General features: G+C 35.4%; 1 protein-coding gene across 1 annotated transcript in view; it reads right to left on the reverse strand.

Annotated features, from left to right (window-relative positions):
• The window catches only part of LOC108917899 (peripheral plasma membrane protein CASK), a 257,836-nt gene that overhangs the window by 139,334 nt on the left and 97,360 nt on the right, over window positions 1-21,142 (reverse strand). Inside the window, exons 9-10 of the mRNA XM_018724711.1 lie at window positions 19,578-19,696; window positions 10,268-10,441 (exon numbers count right to left, since the gene is read on the reverse strand). Coding sequence (XP_018580227.1) covers window positions 10,268-10,441; window positions 19,578-19,696 — 293 coding nt within the window. The remainder of the gene's footprint in view (window positions 1-10,267; window positions 10,442-19,577; window positions 19,697-21,142) is intronic.

Here is a 21,142-nt window from a genome sequence, read left to right on the forward strand (position 1 = left end):
TTTAAAATGCAGTTCTACAACGTGCAAATACTACAATTCCCTTGCGACACCCCTGTGTAAATTTTTACGTCCTGAGAAAAGTCGTTTACCCGCTCAAACTTTTTTGTCGTATTTCGCCGGAATCGCAGAAGAAAATATTTCAAATAAATTGAATAAAATTTGCGTGTGTTGGTAAAATTCCCGATTATATTAGCCTACCAGTGCCACCAAAGGGCATTTAGCAATGCCATTCCTTACCAGCGCGACATTAAACCTCCCGATAATTCAAAATAATGGCTCCATAAAAAAAGGTGATTTTACAATGTTACAATCATTACCACGCTGTAATATCGGAAATTATGGGTTAATACCAGGGGATATTTTACGGTGATTGCGGAACTTTTCGGGGCACGTATCTCTTAATTATTTTTATACAGGGTGCTTCAAAAATTGAAGACTAAAGAAAAATATTTTCAATTTTAAGATTAATTTTATGGTTGTCTTCAGTTGTTTTTGTTTGGGATTACGTCTCGCTCATTTCGTTAAACTTGTAGAAAAAACTGTAACGATTTGCTAATTTTATCAAAGAAAAGACGCTTAAAATACTCGCCTTATTTCACACAAACACGCCGTAACTTGAAACGAAAGTCCGCTAATCCGCTTCTTCCAAACTGCGGACAAATACGTTGACAAATTTTATTTCCGATGGGCTTACTGTTAGGCCCACGGCTTTGGCTGGTAGTCACGTTCCTTCTGCGGATGATCGTTTCCTTTGCCCAGATCAATAACGGCTACAAAATCGCATCGGGTCCTTATTTTAAGTCAAGAAGTATACCGGGGATTTCTATTAATATTTTGACGAGGGTTCCCTCGGATAATTTGTATACAAACTGCCTCTTCCGTCAAGAAGGCACGGCCAGAGATTTTACCAAGACGATAAATATTCGACAATAAACAAAATAAAATGCAACCTAAGCAAACGAATAGAAATAACGTTTTCTGTGATTGGGTAATTTATCTGTTGGAAATAGACTTGCATACCTGAGCCACAAATTATTTTCACATCATCGAATTTATTTTCTAAAACTTTTACATTCCTAGGTTGATGTAAACCGGATATACACGTATTATTTACCACGTAGTTGCGGAATTTTGAACGACGCGCTTGGAAAGCATATCTGGGGAAGTGTCCGCAGAATTTCCATTAATAAATTTAAAGTTTGCTCAGAGGCTTCGTCGATTCAAACTTTAGATAGTAACCATATGTGACACATGATGAATGGGATAGTTCTCGCGACGCGAGGACAGGCCCAACTGGAACAAAGAATGCAGGGAAAAGTTTCAGGATTCTTTTAAATTAAATTCGTTCTCTTACTGAATACGTAATGACGTAATATAGTCCTCGCACACGGTGGTCACAAGCAACATGGCTAATAACTCCGTATACAAATTTCTGTTTGATTTTAAACACTTTTGTTCGAATTGTATGCCCTTGTTATCTGTTTACGACGTGCTAGAGTATAGGCGTGTTATTACAGAAGACTTCTTATTTGTGTGACTCCTCTATTAGTAAATAAAATAAGGACAATGATGTGATATTTTAGTTGAGCTTAATATTAATAGACGGTGCAATGAAGGAATAGTTTTACAACGAACAACAAGAACCGAAATCAATATCATGACGGGCCTGGGATATTTTTAATAAAAAAATTAAAGTTGTTAATTTTTTTTATTAATTAATTAATTGTGTTTTTGGATTTTATTACCAATCAAAAGTAAAATATACAGGGTAGCCCATCGAAAACGTACCGAAAGGCATTACAGGGTAGTAATGAACTTTTCGGCAAAATCCAAAAACAGGTAAAGTTTGCTTCTGAGGGGGACAACTTTTGGCGCAAAAAGCATAGCAAAATCTTCAACCCCCTAAGTGGGGGTGCCATCCCCCAAATTTTTTTAAATGGGAATGGGGGTCAAGTGGGGGGTCATTAGAAAGGGCTTTTAATTCTCTATACATCGATTCTTACTTTTTGAAAATCGATCCATTATTTTAGAAAATATGCAGCTTTGAAAATACGAACAATATTTTTGACGAGAAATGCGAAAATCGATTTAATTTTACTTCAAAACTTACGGTATTAGCTTGGTAAATTCCTTCAAAAGAATTCGCTGTTTTTTTTTCTGATTTGCGAATTCTTTAGCCTGATTTTGGTGAGCAAAAAATTGTCCGCTTTTTGTTTCGTATTTAGATAGGCCACAAGAAGTTGCTAGATAACTGTCTTGTGACTTGTAGTTGAAGAGTACCAATACTGCCGAGTCTTTTAAATTGATTAATTATGGTGTACTCAATTCCAGAAAGAGTAGAAATTATTGAGCTTTTTTTCAAAAACAATGAATGCGGAAATCGGGTCGCCGAACTGTTCAACCAACGGCATCCTGAGAAACATGCGTCTGGAAAAATTGTTCGCGAATTGGTGGCCAAATTTCGCGAAACTGGCTCCGTTCATAACAAAAAGAGGCAGGTTGAAAATCCGGTACTAAATGAACCTACGGAAATAGCGGTATTGGGGCAAGTGGCAATGGATAGTACGCTGAGTACAATGCAATTGGCTACTGCGACAGGAGTGAGTCGTACAAGTGTCCAACGAATATTAAAAAAATACAAATTCCATCCTTATAAGATTCGGCTAGTGCAAGAGCTAAATGAAGACGATTTTGATCGTCGTTTGCAATTTTGCGAAATAATGACTGAACGAGCGATAAACGATAATTTCCTCTTTAATGTGTGTTTTTCGGACGAGTGTACGTTCTTCTTGAATGGTTTAGTGAATCGCCATAATTGTCGTTACTGGGCTGATACCAATCCAAGGATTTTCCATGAGACACACTCCCAACACCCCCAGAAGTTGAATGTATGGGCAGGTATTTTTGGAAATTCCATTGTAGGTCCTTTTTTCCTTCCTGGAAATTTGACAGGCGATATGTACTTGGATTTACTACAAAATGTCATCGACCCAGCTCTAACAAATATCATAGAGGACGACCCTGCTTACAATGAACACGAACTGATTTTCCAGCAAGACGGAGCTCCTCCACATTACTCGCTCAATGTGCGCAATTACCTAAATGAGACGTTTCCAGGACGCTGGATAGGACGAAGAGGTGCAATTGAGTGGCCCCCTCGGTCACCCGACTTAAATCCTTTAGATTTCTTTCTCTGGGGGCACATTAAAAGCAAAGTTTACAGCACTCCACCTGATACCTTGGAAGATCTGCGAGGACGAATCATTAATGTATGTCGCGAAGTAACACCGCAAGTGCTCCAGAATGTTCGACAACGGTTTGAAGACAACCTGTATCATTGTATGCAAGTTGGCGGACAACATTTTCAGCATTTACTTGACTAATACCGTAAGTTTTGAAGTAAAATTAAATCGATTTTCGCATTTCTCGTCAAAAATATTGTTCGTATTTTCAAAGCTGCATATTTTCTAAAATAATGAATCGATTTTCAAAAAGTAAGAATCGATGTATAGAGAATTAAAAGCCCTTTCTAATGACCCCCCACTTGACCCCCATTCCCATTTGAAAAAATTTAGGGGATAGCACCCCCACTTAGGGGGTTGAAGATTTTGGTATGCTTTTTGAGCCAAAAGTTGTCCCCCTCAGAAACAAATTTGACCTGTTTTTGGATTTTGCCGAAAAGTTCTTTACTACCCTGTAATGCCTTGCGGTACGTTTTCGATGGGCTACCATGTATATACAATATGCCAAAATTTGTTGTTCCTTGCGTAAAACCAAGTCGACAGGTATATACAGCTAACTTTGAATTGAATTGAATTGAATTGAATTGAACTTTAATTTTTTATTAAGAATATCTGTGAAGGGAAATTGTATGTCGACCAATTCAAGTTTTGTTTATTAATACATTATATAATCAAAATTCAAATTTCATTAAAGAACTCGATGGGTGAATGTCGATCTAAGTCGGGATCTTAGACCATTAGAATTCAGGACTCTCAAAGATATCCATAATTTTCTCATGGCGTTCGTTATTACTGCATTCCTTGCACATAAAGCTGCAAGTGGCTCCTCTCCGACATTACATCACAAAATGCTTCTTACATTGAAGCGAGATCGCGCAATCACAGCGTCCAGGAAAAGGTTAGGTACAATAAAACGATCAGTGAGAATACGGCAACGGAGAAGTTCTACCGATTCTCGGTATTGAATTCAGGTTTTTTGCATTACCTACTTGGAAGTTGTTTATAGCGCTATCGGAGGAAATGCGCTGAATAATAAACAACATTTCTTATACTTTTATGAAATCTGTGCTGTTCGATAAAAGGCGTTGATGGACGCAATACGGACAAAGGGAAAGAGAAATGAAATGGCAGAAATACATTTCCGCAGCGTTAGGATCCGGCTACATGCACGAAATGGAGTATATTTATTATCCATTATCGTTACCTCGTAACAAGTTGGATGTACATACAGTGCACCTATAAATTCATTAAAATTAATTAAATAAAAAGGTGTCCCGGAAGAGTGATGTGTTAGACAAAGAATTCCTAGTCTAATCACCTCTTTCTAACCAATTACGACTACGGTACAGCGTGGGTCATAACTCCTTTACTATTGGAGATAAACTCCTCTGCCTTTATATCACCGTACAGCTGAAGGGGATGTATTCCTGGGGGAGCGTTTCATCCAAGTGGGTAGGAATTTACAGGATGCACCATTTAGAAAACCTTGAAGCGTTTATAACTTTCTTTAAACCGGTAATCAAATTAAATAGTAGTGTAAATTCAGAATCGCGACTGAATTCCACCCCTGCATCAGCCGCCATCTTGAATTTAAGGAAAAATCGTTTTTGCTCAATATCGGCCATTTTCAACTTTACAACAAAATGGTAAGGACTTAAGTTGTTGCAAATGCGATTTCCTACAACTTCTTTTATTACAAATTTTATCGTGCGATCGATATTTTACAAGTTAAGGGGGAAAATAGTGACAAAGTATAATTATTGAATTATCTCGTTTGTTATTGACTTTACGACATAAATGTACATAAACAAAGTTGGAAAGAATTATATTTTAGGTCCGGTATTTTTACCGGAAATAACATTTAAGTTGATGAAAAAAAAATCGAAAAATTTTCGAAATTATTTTTGTATTTTTGCGAAATTCGAATATAATACTTTTTAAAGTTACATAGTGTGCTGCGATAGCAACTTTGACATTCTGAGCAGTTAGAAGAAAGAATAAATAATGCTTTTCATCAGATTCAAGCAACAATAACTTTCATGGAAATTGAGGTATTTTTGAGCATGTACTGAAATAAATTAATAATGTTATTAATTTCTTTATTCGAATAAATAACTGAATGATTAGTGTTTGTCATGTTATTTAAGCAAAAGTATTTTCAGTTTTACTCGAATATCAGGCTTTTTTTCGAAAAACATAAGAGAGTAGTAAATTGTAGAAAATTGAAGGACGAATCCGAAAATATCATGGTTGTTACCGTAAAGCAGTGGCGTACTATTTTATTTAAAAAATATGCCACCGATACCCCTGTAACTCCGCCACTGGAGCATGTAAATTTTAGGAAAAGCCCTCAAATATTTACATAAATACATGTGCCCAATTTCAAATTGTTTCACTTACTAGTTTTGAAATTATTTAAAAAAATTAGAAACACTAAAGAATACGAGGTTTTATTTTTGGTCACCATTTGTGAATCACCCTTTATATTAACCAGTGGCAGAAATACTGGGAAGCACTGTTATTGTATACCCTAGAATTTCTATTCCGCTGAATATAACCAGCCGAGCTATTAAAAGAGTCAGCGGTTCCAAAAATGTTTCTATTTCATATAGTATATCCGCCAATCAAGTCTTCGTTTCGAAAACTTTTCCATATTCCATTCAAAACGATGCGTTTTCTTAACTAAAATTGTTATAAATGATAGTTCATAATTCAATTGTTTAATTTTGTAGACCGATAAGATATGTACGTAGTGTTACTTACTGATCAAAAGAGTGACCGCAAAAATCGCTCGTTTTTTTCACAATTCGCAGAGAACTAAAGAAAATAGATAAAAATATGTTTATGGTCCCAAATTACTCGTCGTAAAAAATTAAGATGAGCATAGCTTTTAGTTTTTTGAAAATTTTCAAAAATTACCCCTCTGTAGGGGTTGAAAAGACGCCCAAAATGAAGAATTTAATATTACCAATAAATATAGAAACTATTAGCATGTGAATTTTTCTATCGAATGATTCTTGATACAAAGAAAGATTTATTCTCATGACTCAAATAAGCATGTTGCATTAAAAAATTCACCCTTAAGCGCGCTCAGGGGGTGGAATCATCCCCAAAAATAGAGAATATCAGAAATAATTGTAAAAATTCCAAAAAAAATATATTAAAATAATTCACATGCTAATAGTTTTTATATCAATTGGTAATATTCAAATTATTCATTTTTGGCATTTTTTCAACCCCTAAGTAGGGGTGAATTTTAAAATTTTCAAAATATTAAAAGCTATGCTCATTTCAGTTTTTTACGACAAGTAATTTGCGACCAAAACATATTTTCATGTATTTTTTTTAATTCTCTGCAAATTGTGAAAAAACGGGCGAAAATCACAGGTTTTTGGCGGTCACTCTTTACATGACAATTGAACATATCTTTTGCTTTTCTCTCTGTATTATTATTTTTCCAAAAGCCCAAAACTGTCAGCTTAGTAAGTTTTTCAACAAAATATTTTCATGAGTTCAAAATGATTTTGGTAATACTTTTATGTCATGAAAAAAGGAAATTACAATATTCATTTAAATTCAACATTTTTAACGATTTTTAAACAAAAATGAAAACTAATTTAAATTTGCGCTACCTTAACTTAAAAAAAATTCACCTCACTTCTGAACTGCATATTTTTCGTAAGAAAAATCGTCAACACTTTTCGTTCGGCAGAAAATCCTAGTAACTATTCGAGAAACTATACGCCCGAAGGCGCAAACCTGTTACATGTTAAATTGACGTTATCTCGCATGATAAATCTTAATGTTTATTACGAATTTAATTTCCCGTGGCAACCGCAACATTAAAAGCATCCACAGCCGGACCAACGCGCGGTTAGTTGCACCACAGCCGAATACAATTATTATTTGGAACGCCTGAATACGCCCTGGGATTGCAACAATATATATACACAGAGAGAGAAAAAATTGTATGAATAAACTGTTTTTTTAGTGTGTTAAGATTAAAAAAACCCTAACCTTGAATTTAAATACAAAAAATTATCATTGGTTGCATCTAAAGTAGTAAAGTAAATAATAAAAATAATGTACTTTAGCAACAGTATTGTACAGAATGGAAACTTTACCTCAAAACTTCTCAATTAACGTGTGGGGCGAGGTTACGCAAATTCCCGATACCCTCCTCGGTTGCGGAAAACTACGATCCGGCAAAAAAACGCCGTGGCGAAATTCGCAGTTGCTTAACAAACTCGGAAAGTCTATACGTTCTAATTAATTGTTATAATACCCCCGGGTTCCCCGAAAGGAAAGGGAAATGAGTCAACTAATTAAGTTCCGTTAGCCAGATGGCGAAGTTTGAACTCTCGGCTGATAGATTTAATGGGGTTTGACGGGGATGTGGAGGATCTGATAAAATATTAAATACAGTCGCTCTGTCGGGGCACGAACTACCGCAGTCCGGAGCCTACCTCATGAAAGGAGAACTGGCAAAGCTTTGTAGGTCTCCTCTATTTCTATTTACAAATTTTCTCAAAGTTATTGGTACTCTTTGATGTAAAATATCTGTAAGTATGCTAAAGAAATGTCTCCGTAGACAAGTTAGTCATCAATAATTATCTAAAATAAAAAATAATTAATGTTTATAGCTTTTTTTTTGTTAATTTGTTAAACATTCTAGCTTTACTCCGTGCAGAGTCCCTGTAAGACTTACTGTATCGATTAACACGTGATTCTCTAGTAAACAAGTAGCGGCGAAAGGGTGCGACTGACATAGGACCCGATAAACACTCTATAGGTTTTATCGGACCCTTTAACCCTTTGCCGATGAGTAATGGAACTATATTCGACAAAGGAACGCCCGAATCGGGTTAATGTGTTTCACTGTTTGTTCAACTAATGCAATTTGCAAATATGGCGGTGGCACGGGTACTTGGAAAAACCGATCGTCGGATGGTGGGGGCGTGAACCTACTATACAGGATGTAGCGCGAGGAAGTGCACTCGTTTAAGGGGACATTCCTTTGGTAAAAATTAGTAACGATAAATAAATCTTGGTTCGGAAACACACCGCTTTCAAGATGTGGATCTGTATTTGAAGGAATAAAAAATCTTAATATAAATTACCAGTGTCATAGATACAGGCGAATCAATCCATTTTATTCGCCAGAATTGCCTAGAATTTTTGTTGAATTGAGATTGGAAAACCAAGCTTAAATCAATGTGACTCTAGAATCCAAACTGATCTTAGTTTAAAGCTCATATTAAAATGTACATTTGATCCAGATAAATGCATTGGGGAGTTTCATCACAACGTGACAACAGCGCGGTAGACTTGTCCTATGGAAAAAATGTAAACAATTATTATTGTGAAACATTTAGTAAATTTCAAGACAATTGTTTCAGTTTTTAAATAAATAAAATAAAATGTAACGATTTTGTAGTACGAAGGTAGTGTTGCGCTTAAATTTTAGCTCGAATTTTAGTAATTATGAATCTCTTAAGACAGGAACTTAACTTTTAATCAAATTATGAATTTGAAAAATTAATTAAAGTACCATCTACCTAAAGTAGATTCACGTCGTCCAAATAATCAAACGTATGAAAAATAATTTAGATACATACCTACCAAAAATCAAAATTCAGTAATTTTTAAACGTACAAAACAAACTGCACAGACAAAAAAACGAAATAGTGGTACGTAAAAAACACTCCCACACGGTCCAATTCCAGATACCAACTGAATTGCGTATTGCTGGAGCTTAGTACTTGTTGTCACATTGCTCGATATGAATTTTAAATTTATCACAACGCTAATTATTTTTTAGAATTAAACATAAAGAAGTTCAAAAAAGTGATAAACATAGTATTTTATGGTATTCTATGCACGCAGTTGTCAATATTCCTTTAATTAATCGTACTTTTGTACATCAATTTGGTCATTTTTTTCTCGGAAATGGTTGAGTTTAGGACCCATGTCATATGAGGTTTATTGTTTATTTTAATGTATTCTATCGTCTTTTAAAATCAAGGCAGTCAAACTTTTAACACCCTGTATATGCACTCCGAAATGAGCTGCAAGTATTGCCCTGTCAATACCATTTTATCCATGTTTATTAAAATTACCGCACGCTGAACTTCCTATGAAAGCTCCTCCAACTTCATATTTAGAACGAAGGCTATATAGTAAGAGTCTAAATTCTTTCACGAAACTCGTCTAAAGTTCGTGCATTTAGGGAGTTTCTAATACAGTTTGGAAGAAGAAATAATGTCAGTAGTTAGTTCCCAGTGTACTTATTTACCGCTTGTACGAAATAACGTTAGAAACTTTAAAGCGGTTGCTGGAATAAACATACTTGACATTTGTTCCAAGAAATTTAGAGCAAATAATGGAAAAGCTAACAGAATCTCGACACGTTTTTGTCAAATCATTGTCAAAATTATGTAAGACAAAATTAGGAGTGTAGGTCAATTAACATACTCTTTTTTTTAGTAAAATTTGACAACGTTTTGTCAATTAATACCAGTTAATAATATTGTCTCTTGATAGATTTCAGCCTCAATCACATAACAATTCATGTTTATTTTCAATTTAAGAATACATCGCAGTAGTGGTAACTTCTAATGACAATAGATACCGCCATCTTACAGTAAAACACTAAAATAATGACACTAGGCCATGTTCAGACATGCCACGAATATTAAAGTGTAAATATAAAAACGATTTAATAATAAGTAACACGTGAATATACAAAATATGGATTAATCCTATATGATTTTAACTAAATACCGCATCTGGCGCCATCTAATAACGGGAAACTGAACTTGATTCATTTTGCTCAGTAGAAAACACATTCAAAAGAGTATATGGCACACGAGCAGTAACAAACGTACTATTTTTGCGATAGAAACCTAGAAACTTTTATTTTCAAAACGATCTGAATAATTTGATAATACTTAGACTTTATGAATTCATGTTTATCGCAAAAACAGTTTTCTGTAACGATCCGGAAGCGGCGTCAGCGCCCTCACCTTAAAGTGTGGCCGGCACAGTAGGTCCCTCAATTCCTGCAGATCCCTGTGGTCGGTGTCGCGTCGGTGCTCCAATTCCCGAAGTGCGTCGGCAGCGTCTCGAGCGTTCTGAACGGCGTCGCTTATGGGCGGTCTCAGAGGTGTCACCACTTTGCTGGAGATCCGATCGAACAGCTGAAACAGAGCAGGGATCTGTAATAACGCTTACGTGGCGTGTTGGTACCTGTAAACACGTTCGTAGCGGTACAAAAACACAATGAGAACGTGTTTATCGAATTTAAGCTTCTTATATTTATTGCCGGGTGGACTGGGCGGCGAATAGCAGCAAAGAACAGGGAAAAGGCGGACTTGTTCCCCGATTTTGCTACCCTTGGTCGTATCCAGATAAATATTTAATGTTTATTGGTTGTTTTGAAATACAAGATAAACAGTTGGGTTCTATCGAAAAAACTGGGGTAGCAATGGATAATGCTTTCCTACATTTTTTATAAAAAAATTGAAAAACTTCGCAGGGGTTACTGGGATTTTGGAAAACAAAACATGGCTGAATAGACAGTTTAATGTGTAAACAGAAATTTAAATAATATACAGAGCGTTCCATTAAAAAAAAATAAGTTTTATATAGCCACGTGGAAATGCAACGCCCTATATAATTATAAATAATTTTGAAAGATGTTGCTGTATTGTAATTTTTATTTAAACTTTTTTTTCTCATAATATGTCTCATAACTCGTAAACCATTCACTTTTCGACAAAAATAAAAGAGTGTTTTTTCATCCGGAATATTTCAGACCGTTGTAAAATGTATTCATATTACCAATTAATTCAGTGACATAAAAGTTTTACTTTAAATAAGGAAACGATATCATTGTTTCTCCACCACTGGTTTTTGAATTTGGACTGTGTGCATACAGAACTAGAAGAAATATTCGAAAAAAAATGTGTACCAAATTTGGATAAATTGGATGAAGCGGTTTTCCAGATATTTAAAAAAAATATTTTATTTTGATAATTTCAAAAATCTCATAAACTGTGGCTTTCTGCGCCTATGTTCATATAGCAAAGTGATGTTAATTTTTGTTGTTTGGTACTTTCCCAAAGTTTGTCTATTAAAATCTGGACCACCCTGTATATATACATTATTAATAAACTTTATTGTACTTAAATTCTCAAGTTTTTGCTAAATTATTTTATTGTAAAATAAGAAACATCTCCATATTCCAAATAAGCAATAATAATATGATTAACTGTAATTTCATTTGAAAAAAACCCTCATAGTTTCATACAGTTGTGAAAATCTTTATTTATTATTAACAAATAAAACTTTTAAAATAATTTTTTATTAAGTAAAGAACCAATTTGTTGTAAAAATAATAAGAATTATAATCATTGTTAAAAACGACAAAAATCTAAAAAATATTTAAGTTTGACCGGTTATAACTCAGTCAATATTAGCCCAAAAACTTTTTAAAGCGTATCATTTTGAATGGAATCTCATCTAGTTTTTTGTACAGCAATTTTCTTTGCCTACGTCCACTAAAAAAAAATAGAGTCAAGAAAGTAAAAAAAAAATGAAAATATCTTATTTTTTGTTTTTTTTAATTGTTTATTAACGATTTTTTGCATAAAATTTTTGTTTTAAATTTTTTAAATAAGCCACTTCGATGGGAAATTCAATTCTCTACAAAATGTTTCCTATGAACTATACCAAAATTTTGCTTCGTTTTCGTGCTATATTTAAAAAATTGCAAAAGTGCATTTCCACTCCTATCTTCAATTTCCCTCTAATTTAATAGCACCCCGCGTTTTTTCATTTTTAACGACCCTTCGAACAAGTCATGTCATGAAAATCCTTGAACGTCTTATTTCCTTCTTTTTTTGCAAAAAAATGAGAATTAAAACTTATAAGGGCAAATGCGACGAAAATCGAAAAATTGGCTAAGTTTGAGCGGCCATTATCAGTCAATTCTCATCCAAAAATACTGTACAACCTCTTTTTTTTTTAAGGAAATTTTATCTACTTTTTTATGAAGCAATGCCTATACCTATCTTTACACAAAAAAAAATTAAAGGCAAAAAAGTAAAAAAAAAATCAAAAAATCGAATTTTTTTCAAATTGTTTATTAACGATTTTTTTCATAAAATTTTCCTTTTAAATTTTTTAAATAAGCCATTTCGATGAGAAATTCAATTCTCTAAATAATTTGATGAATGAACTATAGTGAAATTTTGCTTCGCTTTCGAGCTACAATTAAAAAACTGAAAAGGGTGCAGTTTTCACCCCTATCTCCAATTTCCACCCTCTAATTTCTTGAACGTCATATTTCCTTTTAAAATCCTATAATCAATAGCCTGGAAGCCGAGACGAAATGCAGGACACAAACAATTTCTGTTATCTGACGACTTTCCCTGGTATTTATAAAAATTGCCGTCTACGCGTCGACCTTCTGATAACGTGGGAACGCCAGCAAAGAGTGACGCGTTATTAGGAAGACTGTCGGCATTTGCCACCCATCTCACAACCCAACGCGAAATTTAAGGTCTTTAATTAAACATATAATTGCTCCCCCTTCAGAGACAAATTCTCCACGTTCGAAGAGAAGAGTCGACTGCCAGACGGATTTGTTAAAGTGATATCGCACTCAATTTACACCTAATGTGGAGCACAGGCGTCTCGAGCGTTTTCTATTTACACTTAAAGTTAATTGAGTGGGTACACAGGGTGGTAGTTTTAACACGACCTACAGCAGGAAAATTAATTTCGGAAAAGTTATCTTACAAATATAGGACCGCAAAAGCTTCATTTTAAGGCATTTTTTATTTTATTTTATTGTAACTGTTTTATGAAACAAATAAGGAAAAGTTGATAAAAAATCACCATCAAGAAAAGTTACATACTTCAAGCAAAGATTATTTTACGGATGAACTTACAAATTATTAAGTTTTTCATTTTACATACAATCGCACAATAAAACTTTCACAAATAATCACGTGACAAAGCATTTGGAGACAAACATAAATGTACTGCAGAAGTAGTAAGTTTTTATTTACAGTTAAAGTTATTTCCTACGCCTTTGTCGTCTATTCTGTTTACTCGTGCTTCAAGTTGGATGTGACGTACTATGAAATCTTAAATTCGCTTGAGAAACTAACCCGGCAAGCAAGAAATATAAAGCATGGAAAAGTCGGACAGTTTGAGATTATGAAGTGTCACCATAGGAAAAAATTTAGATTTAGTATCAAAAAATGCATTGTGGAGACACATCATATTCTTATTTATTGCATTAGTCTACCTTGTATCTAGTCAATACTGACTTGCCTTTTATAAGGATTCCTAAAAGTCAGCAACAGGTAAAAAGATACCAAAAATATAGTTATTCTTGTTTAAACTAGAAAAACTTGCATAAAGTCTCCAAATATTCAGCCCTATTTCAAAGAAATAAAATTCTGTAAAAATTTTACTTCCTAGTAATGTAAACACAGTGAAATATATATATTTTTTTACTTAACAGAGAATCTTGCATTTACTTATTTTGGGGTACAGCCTCGGGATTTCTTCAGTATCTAATAAATAACAAATATTTAACGGAGAGCGCCTGCATAAGCAATTAAGAACGGATTACTGGTCGGTGGGACTGTATAAAAAGACGCCAAGTAGACGGAAAACCTCTCTCTGGGTAATATTTTAAAAGGGATTGGCAGAACGTGATTTGAATTTAAAAACTGAAATACCCACAAGAAACGCGAGAAGTAGGTACATAAATCTATCCATCTGGGTATTATTCGGGCAAACGGGAATTATTTAATGGAGGTATGATAAACGTCTTGATTTTCTGTTACAGAAACAGTTTGAAGAACTTTCAAAACTACACCTTTTCCACGATTTTATTGGACTAAAAAAATCGATGAATTGACGTCCGCTATTTTATTGTTGAAATGTGCACGGATAGGCAGTTGAAAAGGTGTCTCATCTCGTGAGTCAATTTTTTTCATTAGCAACATTGTTTTTTTTTTAATTTGGGTCGAAAATCAGTTTTTCCGATATATTGGATAAACTACAGATTTTAGAGAAAAGTTGGGGTTTAAGCTTTAAAAATCGACTTTCTAAACCCTTTTTTGTTAATAACTTACAGAGAGACAGAGACAGAAGGTTAAAGTTATGCGTTTTTCTCCTTGACGGAATAAATAAATAGAATTTTGCATTTTTAAGGACTAATGATGCTGAAACCGTCCGATTTAGACTAAATATTTGTTTATAAACGAGTGGACCTATAATTCAATGAAGGAAAAATACTGATATTATTATGAAACAATTTATTATTTATCATATTTCATGATTCATGGTTGTAATCGGAAATAATACTTATAATACTGAAACTGTTTAAGGAATCAATAGTGTTAATGCTAGATGATAGGAAAATATGTACGTGTATAAAATTTTCAAAGTGTAGCAAATGTTCGGTCACGACCGCTGGGCGCAGGGGTTGTTCGATCGGAGTGATTTTGGTGTCGTTGTGTAGGTTGGACCTTTCCGCGTCTCACGATTACGGGGGTGCTATTGGGGAGGAAAATTATGAACTTCTACATTTTGGCTATTTTTATAATACCGCTAATTATGCTATAAATAGTTATACATACTCATGACGTAGAAGTAGTGTCACGTAAAGATTTTGCTTTCCCAAAGCCAAACTGTGGGAACGAACCTTGATAACGAACTGACAAAATAAGCCACATACAATCTCGTTAGTGGATTACTTACAAAAATATGTTTCTATAACGTTGTTTACAGAGAAGTAAACCTTCCCCGTGACGAGAAGCAAAAGACCGATTAATCACTGTCTAGGAGCAGCAAACACAATTTAAACCAACCACTGATTAAGCACCAACATAAAACTAATGAATTTGTTCGTTATTTAATAGTAAGCTACGGTTAATTTATTTACCCAGTTGAGCCGAACGAGCTACTGCGGTTTTTGTACCATTCACCGACTGTATTGAACTAATGAAAGAGCCAACTTGGCGTAGAGGGTGGATCTCGCAAAGAAATTAGCGTCAATTTCTTAGCTCCAATAAATTGGCCAGAAGTTTCTCCAAATTTACACAGACACATTTTCTATATTGTCTACAGTTAAACATTTAAGTGTATATTTTCTTTGCGCCATGTATTGTTATTGTTTTTGATGTAATTATACCGAATAAGAAGGAATTTACATCGACGCTCGAAAATGGCGATCAAATGGTCTGGAGCTACCAAATCCGTGTAAAGAACTGCGCTAGCGGTCTAGCAGAACACGTGTTTAGATTCATTTGTGGCATGCAGAACTCCAAAGAACTAGACATGTTAAAAAAATACCAGTTAACATACTTTTTAATATTAAAAATTGCATTTAATTGCAAATTCAGTATATCTAACCAATAGGTATCACAATAGAGCAAGAATAACAAAATCTCTTCATCGAAAAACCCTCCACGATCTGTGCAATAATCAACACCGAAACTCGGTTAATGTTTCCACTAACAATCCACTCCCCTGCCACATCCTGCCACTAGCAATTAAGTTAGGGCCCGCAATAACGCAATATGCGTTGGCCAGTGTCGGATCCAGCCGGAGAAAAATTATTAACGTGTAGGATAGTCGAGGACGGCGCGCCGGGGATCGATTGGGGAGCGAGGGGGTGAGGAGGAAAACATCCAGGGTGTTGTTTTGACGCGTTGCAGACCGTGCGTGCGTCCGAGTCTTGAAATAGCGCGTGATGCGTGTCTACGCGGTCGCCCAAATAAGGAGTCTATTTCTTTGCTGTTAAAGAGGTTCAGGCGCAACAGATCCAAAATGCGTGATACTGTGAACTATACAGAGTCTTCGTTTTTCGGGCCCTATATATTTTTTATCACGTGTTCACATAACAGTGGTTCAATTTGTAGGATTTGCTCAATTATGTTTTCTTTCAGACGTTGAATGGTTTGTAGACTATCAGCATAAACTTTTCTTTTCAAAAAAAAAACATAAAAAGAAGTTTAATGGTGGCATTATCTTGATGGCCAATTAACATCTCTTCGAGAAATTATTCTGTTACCAATTGTCTGTTTTAAAAGATCGACTGATTCTGTTGGTGTATGACATGTTTCGCCGTCATGTTGAAACCAGATATTCTGCACATTAATATGCTTCAGCAGCAATTTTGCCTCCTGATCACGAATCCGGTGTCAGAATTGAGTTATCACATCACAGGAATTTCCTAACCTCAAAAAAACAGGTCAATCATAGCAAAAATGCACGAAAAAATTCTAGGAAAAATGCAAAAAAATATTTTTTTCTATATTCAAATGTTCATTTGTATGGTTAAGACCCCGCCAGACGTGAATCCGCGGTCAGAATTGATGGTGCATTTTCTAACCTCAAAAAAACCGGATAATTAAGGTCAGAATATCACGAATTTTCGAAAAATAACAGATTCGCGTCAAATTGGGAATACGGGGGTTTTTGGGGTCGCTGATCACGGATCCGAGGTCAGAATTAAGTTATCACATCACAGAAATATCCTAACCTCAAAAAAAAAACAGATCAAAAATAGCAAAAATTCACGAAAAAGTGCTAGGAAAAATACAAAAAAATATTTATTCTATATTCAAATGTTCATATAAATGATATATGGTTAAGACCCCGCCGAATATGAATCCGCGGTCAGAATTGATGGTTCATTTTCTAACCTCAAAAAACCGGTTAATTAAGGTGATATCACGAATTTTCGAAAAATAACAGATTCGCGCCAAATTTGGTATACGGGGACTTTCGGGGACGCTGATCACGGATCCGAGGTCAGAACTGAATTTTCACATCACAGAAATGACCTAACCTCAAAAAAACAGGTCAAAAATTCACGAAATGTGCTAGGAAAAACACAAAAAATATTTTTTTCTATATTCAAATGTTCATTTATATGGTTAAGACCCCGCCGAACGTGAATCTGCCGTCAGAATTGATGATTCATTTTCTAACCTCAAAAAAACCGATTAATTAAGGTCAGATATCACGAATTTTTCGAAAAATAACAGATTCGCGTCAAATTTGGTATACGGGGGTTTTCGGGATTGCAGATCAAGGATCCGAGGTCAATTTTACAAAATTCAAGATGGCGGATCCAAGATGGCCGACCAAATTTTCAAAAAATTACACATTCGCGCCATATTTGGTATACGGCGGTTTTTGGGGTCGCTGATCACGGATCCGAGGTCAATTTTGCAAAATTCAACTTTGTTTGTTTGCACATCCATCCATTTCAAAACGAGCTTCATCGCTGAAGATGATTTTGTTAAAAAAATCATTTTCTTCTTTCATTGCAAGAGCCCAGTTAACAGCTGCAATATTTTCTTGTGAACGGTTACTATAACTGAAAATTTTACTTCTTTAATCTTGAATTGAACCAGTTTTTTTTTTCAAATTTATTCACAATATATCGAACGATCTGTTTTTCCATATATTCTTCGATATTTTCTCCCAACTTCTGCATAACTTTGGCCAAATTTAAAATATTTTCTAACAATAAAGACACGTTGTTTAGTCGTATACTTCTCCATATTTATTAACCGCCATATTTCTACTTAACAACTGTCAAAAAAAACGAAACCATTCTGGTACAAAGAACGGAAATGGCGGCAAATCCCTAGACCCAATGTTAAAAAGACGATGCACTCCAGTCTCTTGGTATGTACTCGTAGTATACTACCTGTATAATCGATCGACAAAAACGCATGAGTGACAAACCAAGGCGAATTCCCAACACGCATACCCTCTTCTAATCATTAAATTATCTTAAAACCCTTGTTTATTCCGTCACGTTCCCCACCAGCATCCCAAAGTGATTCACCGACGGAAAACGGAAACAGGTACGGTATCTGGAGCGTACACCGAAAGAGGCGACGTTTTCGTATTGTAAATATAACGTATCGCGGAACTGATAAAACGTCTATATTTCAAGCCGCCTAAACTTCGAAACGTCCGGTTAGAATTCCAGGTTAAGGGTCTCCTTTAGTCGGCACCACCGTTTTATCTCGGGCTACGGTGTGGCGCGAAATGCATATTTCACCGTCCACAACAATGCCAGAGTGAAAAACGTCGCGTAATATGCTTTTTATATGGACTTTTATGCTGGAAACTAAACCGAGTGAAATGCGGGGCAATCAGCGCCGCTTGTGAAATTAAATGAGCCGCATTTGTCGCCCTCTTCTTACATAATTTCGTCTTCCCGGAATAATTACGCCAATTTGTTAACTTGAATGTACAAATGATTACATAAAATCGATGGGATTTTGTTTACCGCGCGTTTGAATTTTTTTGCGATTTGTGGAATCTCTTAAACAGTTTGAGTTGTCAGTGTTACGAGAAACAACTACTCCGAGAGCTATATACTCCTACCGGCGTTAAATTATACTCGCAACACCTAGTGCAACAGCTAGGATCGTTTGTTCAGTCTACCCGCCAGACACAGACCGGTTTCGGACTTATTAGTCCTCATCAGTGTGTCTTAGGTGCGACAACCGACGAACGACCCAGCTGTTCTTCGTCGTATCATCACGAAAAGGAAATACATTGTACACGGGAGCGCAAATGACTCCATCTGTTGTGCGGACTCCCAACTGTGCCATTCAAATGGCTACAGTCCGACGAAGAACAGCTGGGTCGTTGTCGGTTGTCGCACCTATGACACACTGATGAGGACTAATAAGTCCTAAACCGGTCTGTGCCTAGTGGGTAGACTGACAAACGATCCTAGCTGTTGAACTTGGTGTTGCGAGTATAATTCAACGCCGGTAGGAGCATACAGCTCTCGGAGTAGTTGTTTCTCGTAACACTGACAACTCAAACATTGTGTTACGCCCTCTGTGGGTGGCAGTCGTGCAACCAAGTACCTGCAATATAGCAGGTCGCTCCCTACTGTAGCCATTTGAATGGCACAGTTGGGAGTCCGCACGACAGATGGAGCCATTTTCATACAAAAAAAAACTAACGAAACCGGCCATTTTTTATTGAACAAAGATGTTTATAGTGTCTCTAATTAATTGTTAAGTTCAAAAACAGTGTCAAATTATTTTAAACAGCAATATTTTCAGAATTTGTTACGTATCAACATTTTTCTGGATAAACTAATTTTACTGGTTTTTTTTATCACCCCATACACGCGTCCAACGGGCGAATCCGGCACGAAAGTCGAGCCGGAGGTGACAGCGATCAATGGCCGTCGCCGTCGTCGCCGCCGCCGCTGTAGTGGCCGGTAGAAACGGGAGGCATGCGCCGTACGCGGAGTTCACCTACCTCCAGCAGGATGTGAAGACGGGTGTCTTCCAAGAGGGCCAGCAGGTGCGCGCGCTCCTGCGGTTGCGACTCCTGGAGGCAGTAGATGTCGTCCAGGGCGTCGGTGATGGTCGCCACGGCTGGAACAACAGAAATTATTAGGAATAAACAAATTTACTTCAATCACGCCTATTTTTCGGGTCACACTGTACAGGGAGTCCCACCACGAACTCCATCGATGGATATCTGGCAAAACGCTCGAAGGATATTTTTGAAATTGTGACGTTGTGATAAGGACCGTGGGGCCTACCAAGCTAAAATATTTTCAAGGTCATCCTAGTTCCGGTTATACAGGAAATCTATACTAACTTTCTTATTTTAAATGAAACCCCCTGTATATTATTACATTTTTTGAAAGAGCGTATATTTTTAAGTTGAAAACATATAGTACCCCCATACTTAGGATTGACCGTTTCCGAGATATTTTGAATTTTAAGCAAAGGGTGGTCAAAAAAAATTATCGAATATGAAGTTCAGAAAATGCGAAAAACTCGAAATTTTTAAATGGAAACCCCTAATTTTTTAATATATTCGCATTCTGCACTAAAATTAAGTGTAACTTTGTTAAAGTTTCCCTATACCTAAACTCAGTGGTTTCATTAATTTTATTTACGAATAAACATTTCCCTTTTCTTAAAATGACGTTTCCATTTGTTTCGCTAGGTTGGCTGTGACAGGTAAGTAACAATCAACATGACAACTGCCGCAGGTTTTTAATTGTCAAATTTATTTAATATATGTTCAAAATGTCCTCAACTTCACAACTTCTAAACAATTTTCACACCTTCGGATACGTGCAAAAAGAAAATAAAATTGTGATTTCGATTTCTGACAAAAAAATACTCCTTGCAATATTTTTGCTACTCACACAGCATACAACTTTATATTCGCCTACTGTACCCCAAAACATACTAGTGACAGCTAATTTAAAATTCTGATAAGGTACAATAAGTGCCTCATACTATTTCCATGAAATATGGAAATACGAAATCTTATTTTGCTGCCTCGAAATATTTCGCCCAAGTTTTCATGCATAAGTTTCTAGGTGATTGGATATTGTTATTTATTTATTTATTTAAACAACAGTTAATCTTATTTTAACTTTCACATTCACAAAAATAAATTTATTAGACAAAATAATACCGAAAGCAATAAAAATGTTATAAAAATAAGAAAAAGTATCGTTGGTTAAATTCACATATCTCGGTTGATTTTAATTGTACAAACTTATACCAGGCACCATTTTAAAGGTCTTGAAACCAGCTTTCATTTGAATATAGTCCAGACGGTATCTGTTTCAAAAAGCCATATTTGGGTGAATCGTATATCCACGGAGATTTTTGGCTTTTTGGCTTTCAAATATCACTAGAAATGAAAATTTTTCTATGCGCATAAAAAAAACGTGGGCTTAACTTTTGGCGGCACAATATGTTAAAAAAATTCGAAAAATGTCATATTTTTCTTCCTATTTAATTATGTATCTTTTCAAGAGTTGATTTTAGGCGAAAATGGAAGAGGAAAAAAAT

Source organism: Anoplophora glabripennis, unplaced genomic scaffold (assembly GCF_000390285.2).
Source record: "Anoplophora glabripennis isolate ALB-LARVAE unplaced genomic scaffold, Agla_2.0 scaffold17, whole genome shotgun sequence".
Taxonomy (NCBI): domain Eukaryota; kingdom Metazoa; phylum Arthropoda; class Insecta; order Coleoptera; family Cerambycidae; genus Anoplophora; species Anoplophora glabripennis.